This window comes from Rhododendron vialii, chromosome 8a (genome assembly GCF_030253575.1).
Source record: "Rhododendron vialii isolate Sample 1 chromosome 8a, ASM3025357v1".
Classification (NCBI taxonomy): Eukaryota; Viridiplantae; Streptophyta; class Magnoliopsida; order Ericales; family Ericaceae; genus Rhododendron; species Rhododendron vialii.
The window spans coordinates 4,947,052-4,967,136 of NC_080564.1; the positions used below are offsets into that span (position 1 = coordinate 4,947,052).

The 20,085-nt window shown below is 37.2% G+C and overlaps 2 protein-coding genes and 1 long non-coding RNA gene across 3 annotated transcripts in view; 1 reads left to right on the plus strand and 2 right to left on the minus strand.

Annotated features, from left to right (window-relative positions):
* Positions 1-521: 521 nt before the first annotated feature.
* On the minus strand, positions 522-2,002 carry LOC131298833 (uncharacterized). The gene is made up of 2 exons (XR_009190545.1): positions 1,893-2,002; positions 522-1,851 (listed from the first exon to the last, which is right to left on the minus strand). It is a non-coding gene; the product is annotated as an uncharacterized LOC131298833 (long non-coding RNA).
* Positions 2,003-3,657: 1,655 nt separating this feature from the next.
* The window catches only part of LOC131336349 (F-box/LRR-repeat protein 3-like), a 30,422-nt gene continuing 13,994 nt past the window's right edge, over positions 3,658-20,085 (plus strand). The window contains exons 1-2 of the mRNA XM_058372136.1: positions 3,658-3,772; positions 8,081-8,843. Coding sequence (XP_058228119.1) covers positions 3,658-3,772; positions 8,081-8,843 — 878 coding nt within the window. The remainder of the gene's footprint in view (positions 3,773-8,080; positions 8,844-20,085) is intronic.
* On the minus strand, positions 9,163-17,585 carry LOC131298830 (tetratricopeptide repeat domain-containing protein PYG7, chloroplastic-like). Its single transcript, XM_058324309.1, has 5 exons — positions 17,235-17,585; positions 16,140-16,194; positions 14,622-14,911; positions 12,712-12,858; positions 9,163-11,473 (listed from the first exon to the last, which is right to left on the minus strand). The coding sequence occupies exons 1-5, from the start codon at positions 17,568-17,570 to the stop codon at positions 11,192-11,194; spliced, it is 1,110 nt and encodes a 369-aa protein (XP_058180292.1). The 5' UTR covers positions 17,571-17,585; the 3' UTR covers positions 9,163-11,191.

Genomic DNA, 20,085 nt, shown 5'->3' on the forward strand with positions numbered 1-20,085 from the left:
TTTGATGATTTCTTTCCAAATAATTCCCACTGAAATTTGGCAGTATAACCATCTTCCTGGCATTAGCTTTTTTATTACCATTAACCAGCTTCCTGGCATTTGCTTTGTTTCATATTAAGTTTCTCAAGTTGTTCTATGATGATGAAATACTCTGCTCAGTTCCTGAATCAACAATTTCTCTCTCTGCTTGTCATGGTATAGGAGCTTGAAAAGAGTGATTGTGCAGCCCTTCGCAATAACATAGTTGTATTGAATGCGAAATATAACTGAAATGGTATATAGAGCAAAGGTAGTGGAATGGACATAGACTTGGTAGAATGTAAAAACAAATCCCAATTCATGAGAGTGTCAAAACGAATCACAAATGTAGGTTTTGAAAAAACTTCGGCAGAGTCTCCTCTGTTTTTGGTTCTAGCTCGACATCTCGCGTCTTACTTAGTACAGCAAAAACAAGAAGAAGACCATCACGCACAAGCCCACGTTGGGCATTTCTTATTCTAAATCACCATTCACAAGCCACATTTATAGATAAAATCCATTGCCAACTTATCCATTCACAACAAAAAACCATAAAAGAAAATGCTATCACAAAAACTCTCAGCCGATACAGTGACCAAATGAATTACATCTCCATTTTATTACAGGTGAACAAATGCTATCACAAAAGCCATAAAACCAAATGAATTACAAGACTTGACATTAAGGTAAGCAACTATCCTACTATCAATGGCTCCCAACTCTTGGAAGCCAAATGTTCTTGATAAAGTCACAATGACCAGGAGCGTCAATGACCGTGCAGTAGTACTTGAATGACTTCTTGTTCATTTCAGCAGCTTCCTTCTTGAATCTCTCAATCACACGCTTGTATCCTCCAAGCTTGTAGATGAGATGTCCAGTTGATGTGAACCTTGAAGATTGAGGAAAAGATACAAGATACATTCAATGAAGATTGAATGAGCCCAAAGTTACATAGGCCCAAAGTACCAATCCAGCACAATCAATCTAAGGTAACTGCACGAAAATATTTGATTCCACCATAACCAAGAGCATCACTTCATCAGATCCTAACCCAAAGCACAATTCGATTCGTAACGTTGATAAAATCACCACTTGAAGCTTGAAATGGCCAAAGTATCAGCATCAATATTTCATCAGCATAAGTATCCCAGCATAATAGCAAAGCATCTCCAAACTTCTTAGCCCTCCTAATAATAGGAGTTACAAGAAGATGACAGTGAAGATTCTAAACCTTACGACATGTACAAGTTGAGCATCCTCCTATCAGTGACCTTGATAACAGCAGTTGAGACTCACTGCTATAGAAGGTTGTTAACAGTAAAGTCACTATCTGTAAACATCAGGCATGTGACACACTCTTGACTCTTGGCCCTCCAAAAATTTGGCGTTGAGAAGAGCATTCTGAACATCTAAGAAGAAACATCACCAGTCGAAATCATCCCAAAATCCTAGACTGAGTTTTCAAGGAAACTCACTGCAGAGAATTACCGAGTAAGCGTCACCACTGTAAAAGGCAGGCACATCACAGACTCTTAGCCCTCCAAAATGTGGAGTTGAAAGAGATACCATTCAGCATGCGCAATGGGAACAGCATCAAGCGTAGCCGAATTATATCCAGAAAACTCTTAGTCCTCCAACGATTATTAAGACCCAGCTGTTTAACCTCAAATCGAGCGAAATTGTAACAAGTTCTGTTCAGCATTAACCCTAATCCGAGGGAAATCAAAATCGAAATAAGTTCTGAAATCCCTAATTTCAATTCAAAGTTAACCCTAATCAGAGTGAAATCCCCAATTTCTAGGGCTATGGCTGAGAGAGAGAGAGAGAGAGTACCTACTCTGCCGATTTGAATCTAGGAGAGAGAGAGAGAGTACCTACTCTGCCGATTTGAATCTAGGGCAAAAAGGCAGGTTTTCGCGAGAGGTGGTAGGGGTGGTCGCCGGAGGTGGAGCCGCTGACGTGCTGGTCGTCGGTGGTGAGGGGGTCGTAGGTGGTCGCGATTCCGTCCCCCCTCTCTCTCTCGTTCGGAACCAGAAGAACGGAACGCCGGTTTTCACGTGGTTTGTTTTTTGCTGATTTTCTCTTTCAGCTGTTTAGTGTTTTTTTAAAACAATAATGCTACTCACACAACGATCCAAACACAACAACTTACTCAATCTCTCACATACATGTGAGGCCCACACATAATAGTGTGTGTGGAGCCCACATGTATGCGAGAGGTTGTGTTTGGTGTTGTGTTTCAATTGTTGTATGAGTATCATTTTTGTTTTTAAAAATAAAACGACGTCGTTTTTTTCTGGGACCCTCACGCGACCAAGTCACATACTTGATTGTCGGAGGAATCACTCACTCTCAAGCAAGAAATACTTGCATAATATTTTCATAAACTCAAACTATCCTTCTCATTTCATTAGATTACCTATTTATAGGTATTACAAATAAGACTTTTCAAGACTCCTAATAAAACCTACAGAATTCTCAACTAGACATTTCAAATACCTAGACCATTATTTAAACAAAAACACAACTTACTAGATAGTCAAAACACATATTTTTAGACCAGAAATTAAAAGACGTTGACTAGAAATTAAAAGACACTTTGAACTAATTAAGATAACCCTTCGATTTCTAGATTAGAATTATTATACTCCTGCATCAGCTTGCAACTATGACTGCGAAGGAATCGAGCTCCAGCTAGATGTAGATCATAGTTTGTCCACTCACCTCCAGCTAGATGTAGATCATAGTTTTCCTTGATTTGAGTAAAACTCAATTTCGTCTAATTTGAGTAAGGAGAATTTGAAAATTTAAAAAATATAGAGCAAGTAGAAAAGGTTCATATAAAACCACGCCAAAAACACAAATAAATAAATAACATTTTTCTAACTTCGGTATATATTTTTATACTACAGTATTTTTTAAATTTCTCTCGTTAAGATGAACGAATAATTCAAAAAACTTGACTTGAATTTAGCCAAAACTATGAGAAAGACCGATTACCATCAGTGAAGAAGAATCTTTCTAAATCACTTCGGGTCATCAGGGCCTTCAAGTATTCGAAATACGCCGATGTTGTAAATGACTGCAACCTTTAAATAATCCAAAAAGACTGTCAAAATCTCCAAAAGTTTAGTCCAACCCAAAGTTCAATCTAACTTCTCCAAAAAAATTACCCACAACTTTTTCTCTCCCTCCTATTCTTTCCTAGTCTTTTCTTTTTCTCTTCCTTTTTCTTTTACAACCCCTTTGGACGGACGGAGGAGTTTAATGAGAAAAGAAAGAAAAGACATTTTCTGGTGAAATCCCTCTTTTAGATTTAGAATTTCGTTGAGAAATAATGAGAAAAGTACAAAAAAGAAATATTTTGATTGACTTTTTTTTTTCCCTTTAATTTCCAAGGCTATAAAAAAAATTTAAATTAAAATGAAATAGTATACAACAGACCCCAACAAGAGTACATTAGCAAGATTAACTGCGTTTCTGTGTCTGTTTTCGTGATTTCTGTTAACATGGGACAATGATCAAGCCATTTGAAAGTTAATTTTGGTCCCCAACACCCAAGGTCAAAAACATTGCAGTCCTTTATAGTTTGAATTAAAGATATCTGCTCAACAGGCATGGTTGATGGTCTGGAGAGCAATGGATCGAGTGAGAGCTAGAAATCTATTTCTTCCTGGAGAAAGAATTGCAGTCAGTGAAAGAAGTTCCAAGTACTACGTGGTAGTTTCTTCTCGGTCTTTTCTGGTTTTCTTCAGTTCTGTTGCAAAGGAAAAAGAAAATCTACCCATTGATCCCTAGAATTAGACCCGGACGGACACCTTATGCGTGGCTACTCATGCAACCTCGGCAGCATGTATCATCCCTTACTCAAATTTTTACTTGAATTTGAGTAAAAATACGACTACAAACACTTAATTTGATATTGTGTGCTCCAATGGGCAAACTCAAATCCAAACATAAATATCCGAAATGCTACTGGTACATACAATCTGTGCACAGATTTTGTGGTGGGGCCCACCACGGGTCCCACATAAATGATCCGAGCCATTCATTAAATGTAAAACATTTTTTCAAAGGTTCTTGTAAAAAATTAGCTCAATCTAATACCTATATGTGCTTAATTTAATCATCTAACTTTTCATTACCTGAAAATTTGAATGAAAATTTAGATGATTGAATCGAGCACTTATAGATATTACATTGAGCTGATTTTTTACGGGGACTCTTGAAAAAATATTTTACATTTAATGAACGGCTCGTATCATTTGTGTGGGACCCGTGGTGAGCCCCATTACAAAATCTGTGCATAATCTGTGCACAGATTGTATGTACCAGTAGCATGGTTCCATAAATATGCACAAATTTGAGTAAAAATTTCATTAATGGCAAATTCGTAAATTTATAGGTGTGAAATTTTCCTTTAAAAATTTGAGCAAGGGCTTGAATCTAAGAGCATCTCCAGTCTTGACCCATTTTAAGACTCAAATTTAAAAATTGGGCAAAAATCACAAAAATCTCTCTTCAATTTTTGACCCAAACCCTTTCCTATTTTGGGTTTTACCCATTTTTTTTCTAAATCTGAGACAACTTTTGCCTTGACCCATTTTTCCAACGGCTAATTAGAGAGAGAGAGAAAGAGAGAGATGTGTAAAATTTAGGTTTGATGGTTGGAGATGTGTCTACCCAAAATGGGTTTTTATCCAAAATTTGACTCAAATTTGAGGAAAAATATGGATGAAGACTGGAGATGCTCTAACCAACTCAAATTTGGTATAGGTTTGGATAAGGAATGGAGGAGAGTTTTGAGTGATTTTTACTCAAATTTGAGTAAAGAGTAGAGATGCTTAAAGAGTAGTACATGCTATCTCAAACATTATTCTCTTGTTTTTTTTGTTTTTTTGTTTGGTTTCTTCTGAGAATTTTAAACTTCTATCCATATTTGTTTTACTATTTTTTTTGTCGAGATGAATTTAAAATTTACTTCCTCTGTTCCAAATTAAGTGTCTCTTTTCATTATTTGGGAGGTCTTAAAATATTGTCTATATCTTTTTATCTATAATATTTTTATATACAATATGAATCTTGTTTGATAGATTTTAATTAGTTCTAGGAGAGTGGTTTTGCCACTCTTCTTTTCTCCAACGCCACTCCCTTTTTGTCTCTATTACTTGATTTATTTTGTAAGAGAATGGGAGTGCCGGTAGAGGAAAGGGGAGTAGTAAAATCAATTCCCAAGTTCTATTAAAAAAATTTAAAAATATTATAAGTTGAAAAATATTTAAAAAATTGTAAATGACACAATTGCTAAAAAATAACACTTAATTTGGGATGAAGGGAATATTTCATTTGATTATTTTTTGTAATAGTTTACTACTAACTATAAATATAATTAATTTAGTCCAAAATCACTCTTGCAAAAGAATTCTTGAAGGGGGAGGTGAGGTCTATCTTGCAAAATTAATTTAGTCCAAAATCACTCTTGCAAAAGAATTCTTGAAGGGGGAGGTGAGGTCTATCTTGCAAAATGAACTTACAAAAAAAATAAAATATGTAATTTGTCAAAAGCATTTGATTTTTTCTCATAAATTAAAATGATTACCTTGTAAGAACATCTCCAATCCATCTCCATTCCTCCAAAATAGAGAATGAGTGTGACACATTGAGGGGAGATTTTGTAATTTATTTCCTTTTTTCTTCACTTTTTGTACTTTTTGGGAGAATTTTTGAGGGACCCACCGTCCTTTTTAGAGTTTGGTCCTCCAAAAGTAAATTTGGTCCTCTAAAAATGGAGGACCAAAAGCAAATTTGGAGTATAAAATTTCTCCAAATTCTAAAAAAGGACGATGGGTCCCTCAAAAATTCTCCCAAAAAGTACAAAAAGTGAAGAAAAAAGGAAATAAATTACAAAATCTCCCCTCAATGTGTCACATTCATTCTCTATTTTAGAGGAATGGAGATGGATTGAAGATGCTCTAAAAGAAATTTATCTCCCACCTTTTCTTCTTACAGCTGGATGATTCATAAGAAAAGAAAGGATAATAATAATTTATAGTCAACACGCTCATTTGGATTGATATTTGAAAAACTTATTACGTAGCTTACATGAAATGTTTACTTTTTAGATTTCTCTCGATGAAGCAATAATTTTAAAAAAATTGACGAAAAATTAATAAATGCAAAATAAAAATTTAAATAAAAAAAAAAGTCAGGTAACTTATTTAACAGAACAAGGAATAGAAGATTATAAAAATATAATGGCAAATTCTAGGAACAACCCAAAGGGCAGTCCAGAGTGGCTCTCACGCACTAAAAAGGGACTATCATGCGCCAAAAAGGACATCCCTCTGTCGCCAGTTCCAAAGCAAACGACAAGCTTTCTCTCCCACTTGCTGAAGTGATGTGAATTGAGGTAGATTTACAAAATTAACCCTGTTTCCCTTTTTCCCTAGTCTGGGGTGGACCCTTCGCCCTTTTGGAATTATTGTTCGGAAAAAAGAGTGGACCCCCTCGCCTTACTTCAAAGAATTGTTGATAAAATAAAATAAGAGAATTGATATTTACACTCTTTTTTTTTTTGTTATTCACATTCTTTTTTTGTATTTCTGTAACAAAAAAGGAAATGTGAATAATAAAAAATGGAGTGTAAATATCAATTCCCTAAAATAAAATAATGAGGGGTGTCTTTCTGAAAGAAACTATGGTACACCATTTTGGACACATTAAATGTACGCCAAATGTATGAGACTCATTTTGAAGTCTTACACAAATTATCTAAGCTGTTTAATTTATTTGTTTAAAATAACTTTCGATAATTGTTGTAAAGATCAACTTAATAAAGTACAGGTAAGGGCTTAATTTATTCATTTGGTTTTTTTTGGTACCTAAATTTGCGCAGGGATCAAAATTGAATAGATCAATCAAGCTCTTGTCGATATTTAATTGAGCTAATTTTTATAAAAACTTAAATTCAAAAATATTTTAAATAAATTAAAGGGTTCACATCATTTCTGTGGGACGCCGAGATGTATTTCACACAATTTTGTTAGACTAGGTGTACCAAAGTGTAGTCAGACTGTTATCTGAAGGGCAATCTGATGCCCTTCCCCTTCCTCAACAAATTGGCTCCCGTCTTTTGATCTTCATTCCTCTGACTTCCTCCCGTCGGTAAATTTTCAGTCAAACCAGTTAGTAGATTTAATTTTATCCAGTACTCCTCCTACAATTACCACGTTTTCTGTGCCTCTCATATTCTCATCCACTCCTTCTTCATTCATTTATAAAGAAAAGAGAGGGGGCTTGTCCTAGATGATGATAAAGAGGAGAGGAATTTCTGCACTGAGACGGTGAGTTTTGTTTTTCAGTTTTCCGGAAATGATAGAGCCACCGTATGGATGATTTGAACCGTTCAATAATTTAAATACAAAATTGAGTGAACCTGTGAAAAATCAATTCAACCCGATATGTGTAAGTGCTCGATTCACTCTTTCCAATTTTTTCTAATTTTTCAAAATGAAAAGATTAGATCGAAAACCTACATATATCAAATTGAGTTTGATTTTACATAGGGCCATCCATTTTTTAAAAAAAATTATTAAACAACTCGAATCATCAGTACGGAATCCGGAATAGACCCCACACGACATACGATGGTTCTATCATTTCTGATTTTCTAAACGGCGAGTAGAAACAGCAGAAAAAGACTTGGCTGCGGCATTGTTGTAGAGGAGAGAGAGGGAGACGAGATGAGTCACATGGACATGGGTAGAAAAACCGATCCCAAAAAAAAAACAAAAAAGTTGTGTTACAAAAGTAAGGGATAAATAAGTCATTTAACCCAAAATGGCCGGTGAATGACCAAATTAAGCTGTGCAAAACAGTGACACATGAATTCAACTAATTGGAGAAAGTACAATATCGTACGGCTCCTGAAATGCCCAATGGGCAGTTTCCAGCAAAACCCAAATATAATTTGATTGGGTTTTCTACTTTGTCCGTTGTCACCAAATCTCACTTAAAAAAGAGATTGGAGATCCTTAATTCCCGCGCTCCTGTCCGGTTCGAGCCAAACACGGAAGAGATCCACAGGGGAAGGGAGATGGAGGAGATGGACAAAATCCTGTGCGACGAGCTCCTCGAAGAAGTCCTCCGCCGCCTCCCGCCGCGTTCCACTTTTTCCCCCTCCACCGCCGATGTCTCCCTCGTCTCCAAGCGGTGGCTCCGCCTCTACCGCTCTTCCAGATCCACAATCTCTCTCCGCCTCACCCCAGACAACTGTACGCCCCAATCCCTCTCCTCTTTCCTCTGTCACTTCCCCCGCCTCTCCTGCCTCCTCATCACCATCTTCTCCGATCGTCTCCTCTCCTCCGTCGCCTCTTCCTGTACCCCCAAGCTGACACGTCTCTGCCTCCAACCCAACCCAGTCCCTCTCTCCCCTCTCCTCTCTCTCTCCACCTCATGCCCTCACCTCACTTCTCTCTCATCTCCCTCTCCCCATCCCTCTCTTTCCACTGGCTCCTCCACTTCCCCTCTCTTCAACAACTCGACGTCGTCTTCGCCTCCCTCCCCACCGAATTCGAATACGTCGATGCTGCTTCCAAGGGGAACAACCTCGACGGCGAGCTCAAATTAGAAACCCTAACTCTTGAAGGGATCGGACGTGGCAATTACAATCTCGATGGGCTGTGGAAAAGCTGTAAAAAGCTTAACAAACTGCAGCTGCGTCGCTGCCACGGGATTGGCGATGACACGTCGGTTTCGTCGTTCAATAATTGCTTGAAGGGCCTCCAAGAAGTGGAATTGAGGTGTTGTGGATCCATAGTTAATGATATTTTAACGAGATTGCTTGAGAATTGTACGTCGCTGAACTCCCTGTTAATCAGAACTCTTTTAATCGGCGACGTTGGCAGAGAGAGGTTGCTGCAATTCATTACTCACAGCCGTTGTAATTTGCGAAAACTCGATCTAGGTTTACCTCGTGCCCTTACAGACAATCACTTATTGGCCGTGGCTGAGAAGTTCAGTGGTTTGTTGTCTCTTCGGTTAGAAAGTTGTCTTCTTGTTTCGCATGAAGGGCTAACGACTATGGCGTTAGCCATGAGTAATTGTAATAAGCTTGAAGATTTGGCTTTGATAGATTGCAACATGGAACCTGGGTTGTTGACCACTTTAGGACAGAGTTTTAGAAATTTGAGGAAGTTGGACTTGTCTTATAGTTACAAGTTGGCGGATGAAGAGTTTATATTGATGCTTGCGTCGTTGAATTGTTTGAGGGAATTGAACGTGAGGGGGTGTGAAGGATTGACAAATGCATCTGTGGTTTCAATGTTTAAGAGTTGTGAGCAGTTGGAGACTGTAGATCTAGTGAGTTGTGATGGGATCGAGGCAGAGGCTGTTGAGTTATTTGTTTTGAATTGTGTGCGGTTGAGGCAAATATGTGTTGAAGAAAGCAAGCTTTCAGATGTTTCCAGGTCGTGGGCTTCAAAGAAGTTCATTGAGGTTATTTTTGATGAATGATTCCGAAGGGGGAGAACAGAAGAAAGATCATTTTATGGTTTCTTTAGAGTTGCGAATCGATGCAGGTAAAATGTCTCTGTACATCTCAAAAGTTTCTAGTAGTACCCCTACTGGATACACGAATAATGTACATTTCATGAACTTAAGTATTATTATTGCTGTGATTTATGCTGCAATGCTCTTCTTTGGCATAATGTTGCGGCATCTGTTATATTCCCCACGTCCTCTTTGTGTACTTGCGCTTCATTTGTGTTTGTATTAAGACTATGGGTTGTATGTGTCTGTTGTACATTCCATGTTTAGTTGTTGGTGCGGTGAATTAGCACTTGGTCAACGTTTCTTATCTTTTTTGATTTAGGATTATAGAGTTGACCAGGCTTTCCTTTAGTAATGAGAGGAATTTATGCTTTACGAGAAGGATTATGCCGTTGGACTATCTCTTTTGCATAATAAGAGGAAACTAATGATATCAATCACATTCTTTTGTTTGAAGATTTCATTTGATGTGGTATTTTGATGTTCGCAAATCAATCTCCATGGAGGACACGGTAAGAGGTTTTACTAGGAAGTTTTGGATACTTCCATCCACAAGGGAGATGGAACATAGCGTTGTTCTTCTGTTTGGCATGCGGAAATGACTGTAGAAGTGTTGTTTTGAGATTGTTTCAGAGAAAATCACTTTGTTCTTGCCGCACGGTGATAGCGAGAGGGGATGGGATTGAGATTTGAACTTCTTGGAAGAGTTGGGTCCAGAATACCGAGATTTCTAAATAACTATGAGATGTACCTTATTGATGTTGGGATTAAACCCGGGCAGGTTATGCATATAGCTAAGGCTGCCTCAGCATCACACCCTCCTTTGAGATGGCATGTGTTCTATAAATCTGATACAAAGCACCCTTTTCCCCTTATGATCAGGAATTGGACAGTGTCTTCTGGTAATAGTGCCTAAGGATATGCCGCCATATTCTTTCAGAGAAACATGCACGGCAGTGTATTATTTCAGCTGCAGCGGCCATCCGTTTGATTGGAAGTTCTAATGTGTTAGTGAACTGTTTATTTGGAGTTCTTTGAAAGCTATTAGATTGAAGGCGCAGAGCAAGACTAACGCTTTCTTCTGACTTTTCCTTCAACTAAACGTTCTATATGTTGTTGCAAAGAAGTTGATTTTTTAGGTCCGTTGAAACAACCTCCCCCCAAGTAAACACAACCCTTCAACCCTAGATAGGTAGTTTTGTACGCAATGGGCCGTTCTGGTGTCATTTGGTCCTATCTACTGCAGTGATGTAGAAGGCGTGCAGCTTAACTCAATTTCCCCACAAACTTTGAGCAAATGCGTGAAACAGTGATACTGTCCAACTCGATTGAATTGTGTGACCTCCCGGTGGTCAAGGTCCGTGAAATTAGAATACGATGATGAACCTAGTCTATTACCGCAATCGAAAGGAATGAAGTAGATACACCACTGCTGAACCAGACATGAATGCGGAAACTTATTGACGTCCATCGTAAGGCATTGTGTTTCTATTTGTTTCAAAAAAGAGAAAACAGACTTTATTTTTCACATCACGTCAGCGATCGCAAGAGGAAGAACGAGGATGAATTAAATGTCAAAACTCGAGATCAATGTACGAGGATTACACGAGCTAGGAGAAAATCATCATTTTTGCTTTGTTTTAACAGAAACTCCTTTGTACATCTCAACTTCGTCCTTGAGCGCATCTCGACGGGGTCGCGCGAGCTTGTTGTTTGGATCAAAAAGCAGGACTTCTTCAAATGCCTTGAGAGCAGACTTCAACTCTTTCTTCTTCTCATAGGCGTCTCCGAGGTTGTTCCAAGCTGTGACATAGCCCGGTTGAAGCTTCACGGCAGTCTCAAATTGAGTGATTCCCTTTTCGAGCTTTCCATCACGGATGTAACTAACACCAAGGGCATTATAGACCTGTTACATTTTATGAGGAAAGAAAAAGGAATATCAGAAAAAGGAAATGGATTCTCTCCGGTCCAAAGTTCGATTGGACGAGACAGTCCATGAATGGACCGTCCATTTGCTGCAATGAATGGTTGAAATTTGTTCAAAAACCTTCCATGGAAGAGTTTTTGAACAACTCCAGACCATTCATTACACCAATGGACTATCCCAAATCAGAGGACCCCAACAAGAGTACATTAGCATGATTAACTACGTTTCAGTCTCTGTTTTCGTGATTTCTGTTTCTGCTGTGTTTGGACCGCACAATGTGAGCAGAATAGAAAATGAATGAGAAAAGGTATCCAAATTTTGTCCTTTGTCTTTTCGTTTTCTACCAAAAACTTGTACCAGAAGTCCAAGATTCAAACACAACCCAAAGATTTCTTCATCCCTAGCCCGAGAGTTCGCGTCATCTCATGGAAACTGTATGAGAGTTAGATGGGTGCATCTCTTAATATAAGATTCAAGGTTCTGGACGAACAAAAGAAACCTGACTATCCAATTACAGACCTGACATTTAGGAATACTGAATGCTAACTATCTATGGATCAGAGGGCAACACTCGTATAGGCTTTGCATCTATAACCTACAATTACCCAAACAGTACCATCTTCTTATTTTTTTTGTTAGAATATAGTGAGGGGTAGTTAGGTCTTTTTATCGTCACTCTTCTCTATAAATTAATATTATGTGTTTATTAGGGTTAAGACCACGTTCTACTAAGAATTTTTTCTTTTAGTACTTTTTGTCTTTATTCAAATTTTTTTCGCCTTTGTTCGATTTGCACCAAATTTTTTTGACTTTTTGATTTGTTTTGTCGAGACGAATTGGAAAAGTAAAAACATTTTACTTTTACCCAAATACTTCGAGAAATAACCACTTTTAAGTAAAAAAAGTTGACTTTTTTTTTTTATACTTAAAAGTGGTTATTTCCCAAAATATTTGGGTAAAAGTAAAATTTTTATACTTTTCCGATTCGTCTAAAAAAGGTCAAGAAAATTTGGCAAAAAACTAACAAATGAAAAAAAATTCAAATAAGGACAAAAATAAATAAAGGTCCTAAAAGTACTTTTAGTGCTTAGTGGAACGGGGTCTAGGTTAACTCATAATATGATACAAAGACCTAACTACCCCTCACTATATTCTAACATTTTTCTTTCAACTTTATCAATTTATACGATGTCTAAGGGAGAGATATAGTTATATACTTGAGCAAGATCTTGATCATCTCCATCCCATTTCTCGATCGCCTGAAGCAAGTATTTAATAGCTGCAGAGTAAAATTTCCTCCTCAACATTACTGCTCCAAGTTCAAAATACTCAGTTGCACTGGCATCACCACTTCGTACTTGCTCCTGAGATATATTGTAAGGGGGAAAAAAACACAGAGAGTGTAAACATTATGTAGAAGCTCCATCTGGCATTCACTAAACTAGCAAATAAGGAACTCAAAAGACATGTAACCAATGAGGAAAACAGTTGGTATACTCTGCAAAATCTAGGATAGCCTTTTTCATTTTTGGGATCTAATGATGCAAACGAATTCACATTCAATGGGAAACTATAGATTGTGACAACAAGTGATTATAGGACAACTATCAAGAACTCAAAGATAAATCTATATTGAACATGCAAAGCATGAATCACATATTACCCAGGAAATCAAGATTAAGGGACTAAAATATCCACCAGTTGCATAGACCTCGCCATGGCATCAAGCATCAGGTAACCATGGTTTCAACTTAGATATCAGTTATACCGTTGGTACTAGTCCCGCAGGTAGCATCAATAGTTGGCCTCGAAGTTCTAGTCCAGTGGCCCTCAACAATAACACACTTCTAAGAGGTTTCATGGAATAGTTATATCTGTTTTAGTTGATGGATACTTAGTCGTTCTAAAAGCAGGAACAGACTGATTCTAAGTAGAGAAGTTTTTGATGAAAATGGATGTAGCTTTCCAGAACAAGAAAGGCGTAACTGGAACTGACTTTCCCAGCAGTAAGAATGTATTAGGATAATAATAATGGATTCATAGTGGGCAGTTGTTCTCCAATCACTCACAATTTAATTTCACCTATGCTAATAGAAAATGTGCCAATTTCCCGCCCCTTGTATTTGCTATAACATCTCGTCTTATATTTTTCAACAAAATTCCTACCATACGTCACTCTCAGTATTTAATTTATTGGAGCCCTTTATGTATTCCACTCTGATCAATTGGAGCATGCACTTTCTACTTTTATCAAAGCCCTAGTTAAGATGTGCCATCAGAAGCAAGAGAGAGCATGTGGAAAAAGCTGAAATTTTTAGCATGCAAGAGATAACCTCAGCAAAAATTTCTACTTTTCTGTTCAGAGATGGAAATCTGTAGGTTCAAACCTTAGTTACATGAAGCGGGAGCGGGAGCGGGGACGGGGGAGTGGATGATCATAGAAGGGTGGGAGGGCCATTGGGAGCGGTTAAGAAAAATTATTAAAATTATAATATATTTTGGATTTTTATATAGTTAAATGCCAAAATGAAAATATTATTCCACCACATAAAATATTTTTAAAATTATGAGTTTCTAGTTAAATTTTAATATTTTTATTGTAGCACATGATTACAGAATAGAGATATTGTGCATATTAAGTAGGCGTAAAAGTTAAAGGCATTATTATGACTCTAGAAGGTTAAGATAAGATGTGCACACCAACAAGAACAAAACAACTTTAAAAAGGAACCAATTGCAATTCGAATCGTAAGTCTCTCAACCGTTTTTTGGGTGTAAGTTCCTGTATAGGTAAGGAACGAGTTCCCGTTGTCATTGGAACGTTTTTCTTGGAGTTTCCTCCAACGGGAATGCGGAGTTGAAGAAATGTGGGCATAGTTGAAGGTTCCTCCAACTAAGGTTCAAACCTTAGTATCTTGTATAGTGGTACTTCCACTTTTTCAAGAGCAGCATACAGGGTAACTGGATGGAACATAATAACATATGAACAATCAGGAAGTATGAAGGAACCATTATATTTGGCATTCAGAAAGAAAAAAATAAGTGTGAAGATTCACTTAATTCTCCAATAAATGTACAAGTTAGAAGTCAAAAGCAAGTAATATAGAAGAAAGATGGCGGTTCTTACTTGCAATTCTTTGGCAGAAAGGTCAAGTTCTCTGCGCACAAGAACTTGACGAATCACAAAGAAAGTTCCAACCCCAAGTAGACCCAACAATATAAGCAGGTAGGAGAGCTGGATTCCCAATTCAAACAGTTCTCCAATCTCATAAACCGCATTCATTTTGATGTATTCACTGGCTTGTACCACTTGTGCAGATGTCAACCACGAGATTGATCCACATGATAAAGCCACCAAACTTAACGGCCCGTTTGTATTTTTAATCTCCTCAGCAATCAACAGGCTCCGTGGAATGTCTGAAACACAATTATAATTTGACTCAACTAGCTGCTTTGAGAGGTAGATAAGAAAAAGTAAAAAGCTAGTGATAGGTGCAAAGAAACCTCAAGATAACGTAATAAACATATTATAAGAATGCTAGAGGCTGTATACATCTCAAAAGAGAGATATCCTCTGATACTATATTATCTACAGAAGAGAAACTTCCTTGGAGACATCTCAGATAGATATCCAAAATTTGGTTAACACCAAAACGCTCTAAATCCCATCCACAATCTGTCCGAAAGTCCTAGTTGCCCACTAGATGATGAGTCTGCCCGTCTGGGCCACAAAATTAATTAACAGTTTAAATACAGCATTATCCAAAAGTGAGATGGACTGGGACATATTGTTAGAAATGCTCCACCAATGTGCATAACAACATAACCATGTTGAAAGCAGTTTCCACTTTCGTTGCGGATTAACCAACAATTGATCCTATTGGACAAACAGAAGAAAAGAAGCTGGGCTGGCCCGAACTATTGGAAGGGTCCCACGGTTGCTCTATTGAGTGGCGGTTCCGAAGAGTCTTTTATATAGTATTACCAGGTGGTTCTATTCTCTCAAATAGGAAGTGCTCTCTGCTCCAGGTGGCAGACTATTGAGTGGTAAATGAGCATGGGCTAATGTGAATAGTAGGGTGGGCTAAAGGTTGACGAAGTGAGATGGGCTATCCTATCCAGACAAAGCAAGGGAAGTAGATAGGCGGGGAACTGAATGCATGAAACAAGAAACCATGGCTTTCTCGGATCGTAAGCTATAGTCACTCTGTTGGAAGAAAATGACGCTTGAATCTATCTCGCTCGCACCTCATTCAGAGTGGTTGATCAGGATGATTCCTGGCGGAATCCAACTCAACCCGTAGAAAAAGCCTTCGACCTCATCCATATGATCTCTATTGAGAAAAAAAAAGGTATTAGCCGACTGATTTACCTTTCCTACAGCAACTTATTATTATGTTGTGCCTGAAGGCATCGAAAGACCACAATCAAGAAGAGATCATTTGTTCGAAACTTTGTAGTATCAATAGCATAAGTGCCTTGCAACCAGCTAATGCATGGACTTATAATGTGGGCCATATTCAATTCTCCTTGACAGAAGAGAAATACAGTAACTTTGGCTAGTGCAACATGAACAACAAAGCAAAACCCATTAAGCCCTTAAATCAGATGGTCAATAAAGAATCACAGAGTATAACAAAATTACCCTCAGATTTTGTTGAGATCAAGGGTGTCCCAATAGCCAGTTCCCTTCCAAGTATCTGCATTCATCCATGATAAGATGGAAATTCAATGACTAATCAAACACATGCATAGTCACTTATCATCCACCTGGTCCTCGGTGGGAATGAGGTACCGCAACCAAAGAACATGAGAAATAAAATCTAGTACTTTAATCTTTCCACCCCCATGTGGATGTCTTTCCCAGCCCAACAACTAGCCTGACGCGATTGACCCTTTGGGTTTGAACCCCAAAAGGTGCCTCCTAAGTTGGATTTGGGATACCAACAGTTCCCATCACATGGAACAAATAGTACCAAAGTTCATAACCAGATTGAAACACCTAATAAGCATATACTGCTCCATTTGCTGCAACCTTAATAGCATAATCCTTCAGTAGCACCTATGAAGCACCAACACCAACAGGTCGGCTGGTCTTGTGTCTGACACGGGGACACACGCAGGACATGGCAAGAAACTATGGGACACGTCACGTGGCGTGTCCATTAAATATGCAATTTTTAAAATGTGTATTACTTCAAATATTTTGCGTTAAAAGTGTAATATGCTGTAGATAGGATGCTTGTTTATATGGATTGATACTTCATGCTTTTATATATAACTATGTTATTGATTTCTCCAATCCACGTCGAGAATTAGTTTGGACCTTGTAACTACTATCTTTTCAATAAAGGAAAAAGGAAGAGGAAAGTTACATTTCCCTCCTAGTTATGGAAAACTCAGAAACAATACAAAAAACTCGCAATGATATCCAGAACTAAAAACAAAAAAAACACACACACCTCTCATATATTTCCTCGATATTTTGAAGCTATTTTTCTCGATAAATTGATATCTTTAAGTTAATTAACTGAGGAAGAACAATCTCTCCTTTTGCTTTTGTGCATTTTCTGGTCCTTCCACTTACTAAATTCATGAACCCCATATATCATATGCTTTTTCCTAGGACCTCCGCTCAATCACTGATCAATACAACACCACAAACTCGACTGTAGGTTCCGACAACAAATATCTAACCACAGCATAATACTAATTCCAAACAAAATAAAGGAGACCTTACAGGGTCGGCGAGGCTGACTTGAGAGAAGAAAACCATCCTCCTCCTCTTCTTTACTAGTATTTCACTTTGATTCAGCTTGCTGTAGTTGTTATCGCTGCTGCGTTGCATCAATTGCCCACCAACTGTTTGCTTCAGGGTCCCAGATAAATCACCAGTAGCGGCTCTCAGTTTCCATAACCTCAGTACGTTGGTTTTGCTTCTTCTTCGATTGATTCGTAAGGTAGCAAGACAAGGAGCCGCAGGGGAAACAACAGCTGCTTCAAACATTTCCAACAACTTTGTCGACAAACCAACAGCTTTGATGCCTTTGTTTTGCCTTCCGTTCTTACGCTCCATTTTACCACCACCACATCCACTTCAGTGACAACCGCAGCTATTTTTATTGCATAACAAACCCTAGAGTTTCACAAATTTATCAAATGAAACGCTGTATTCTTACTTTGACCAACTTTAACACCCTATAGTTCTAAGAGGTTCCCAATTTGACCCTTGAAGCGTTAGAGCATCTCCAGCCTTCACCCATATTTTTCCTCAAATTTGAATCAAATTTTGGGTAAAAATCGATTTTGGATAGACATATCTCTAACCGTCAAACCTAAATTTTACACATCTCCCTCTTTCTCTCTCTGTAACTAGCCGTTGGAGAAATGGGTCAAGACGAAAGTTGTCTCAGAATTAGGCAAAAAAATTGGTAAAATTCAAAATGGGGAAGAGTTTGGGTCAAAGATTGGAGAGAAATTTTTGTGGTTTTTGCCCCATTTTTAAATTTGAGTCTTAAAATGGGTCAAGGCTGGAGATGCTCTTATGCCCCCTCACCACCGACTAGGGGTGATAAACGAGCCAAACAGGTAGTTTATCAAACTTGATTTGAAAATTTAACAAGCTTTAAAAATATGTTCAAGCGATCTCAAACAAACTTTAATCAAGCCAAACTTGAATCGATTTCGAGTAGCTTAAATTTTTTATACATAATAATCCGAACGAGCCAAGTAATTGCTTGTTCAAATTTGGTTTGAAATCTTAATAAGCTTTAAAAAAAATGTTTGAACTTGATTTGTTCATGTAAGAGTATCTCTGCTCCTTACTCAAATCTTAACTCAAACTCAAATTTGAGTAAAAATCACCAAAAACCTCGTCCACTCCTTACCCAAACCTAAACCAAATTTGAGCTTTACTTAAATTTAGTTAGACTCAAACACTTACTCAAATTTCAAGGCAAATTTCACACTTTTAAATTTACAATATTGCCATTAAAGAAGCTTTCACTCAAATTTGTGCATATTTGTGCTTGAATTTGAGTTTATCCATTGGAACACATAATACCAAATCAAGTTTTTACCCAAATTTTTACTTAAATTTAAGTATAGAGTGAAGATGCTCTAATAAACCAATCTTAAATAAACTTTTAACGAAAATGGAAACTCAAACTCGGGTAGATTTATTTATTTTTGATTAGTACCCTATGGAATATTATTGAAAAGTGGAATAATTGTTATTGAGATGATATTGATGGCTAAGTGGTATAGAACTGTTCAGTACAATGATTGAGTAACCTTACCAATAGCCTGTCCAATATCCTGAATGGGTCCGTCGTGGCTCTGCGAGGAAGGTATTGGGAAGGGTCACTGATCATATACCGAGGAGGACGTAATATGAGATCCCTTGTGATTTGTTTGTTTTGACTGGATAGTCGATTATCGTTTATTGATTCCACTTTAATATGAGCATTGTTATTCTATTCTATCTTATACTTCCTGGATAATTCATTTTTCAAGTGTGGAGACGGATTAGTGGAGGTTGAATCGAAGCATTTAAGGATTATTTAGAGAAATTTTGGACAAATTTTAGGATCATTAGAGGATTATTTATTTGGAGGTTTTTTTTTTGGAGATGTAAATTTGTATGTGAAGAGAATGCGCCCGCAAGTGTATGAAATACGGTGTATTTTGGTGTTTATTTCAGAAACATACGGGTTATTACACAACGAACATGTAAATATATTTCGCTAACTAGTATGCAATCTTGCACACTCCATTGGATTATATAGTGAAATTTGGCATGAGTCGTGGTTGGAAACATTCTTTAGAACAACATACATTTTTGTGTTTGGTTAGCCCAAGAACCTCACTAGGATGAATCAATTCCGTAAGAGGTAAAAAACTAAGAAGATTTGAAGGGTAATTACCGAAGAGGAATATGCTTTCATCTTGAAATGCTGGTAGTTGGCCGAATGGCTGTTCGTGTTTTTTAAAGGTAAAAGTGAGACAAACAAACAAGTACATAGTATAAAGTAACACAAAGCAGATTTTATAGGTATGGACATATAAGCATATGTCGTTGTTTTATTGCGATTATAAATATGTTATTTATGAAAATAGATAATTTTTCTCAAAACTTTTTTCTCGAACAGATAATAACCTTATCGGTTAGTTTTACTTTGTCACAAATAACATTATATGCGTTGTACAAAACAAAATAACACACATATTACGTTATTTGTGTGATACAAAAAACACACATATAATCTTATATGTGTTTTTTTTGTTTGTAGAACCAAGCTAAAACACCTCTCCATTTATATCTCTCTCTTTTTTCTGAAATCTTTTTGTTTTTATACTTAAGCCCCGTTTCAGAACATCTTCTTAAAAAATAACTACTTATTTCATATTTTTAAACTCAAAAATAATGTAAATAAAATTTTTTATTTATATATTTTTTTCACCGTATAAAAAGTTCTCAATAAGACCTATTAAATAAGATTCATATTGCTAAGAAAATTATTTACGTAGACATATTATTTTTAAGCTTGAAATTGCTTTCTTAAAAAATAAGTACTTAAAACGAGTTCCGG

Coding starts and splice junctions, on each gene's coding strand:
- LOC131298830 (XM_058324309.1), bottom strand. CDS start 17,570: ATGGAGCGTAAGAACGGAAGGCAAAACAAAGGCATCAAAGCTGTTGGT. Junction 14,912..16,139: donor GATCTCAACAAAATCTGAGG/GTAATTTTGTTA, acceptor ATTGTGTTTCAG/ACATTCCACGGAGCCTGTTG. Junction 11,474..12,711: donor ATGATCAAGATCTTGCTCAA/GTATATAACTAT, acceptor AAAATGTAACAG/GTCTATAATGCCCTTGGTGT.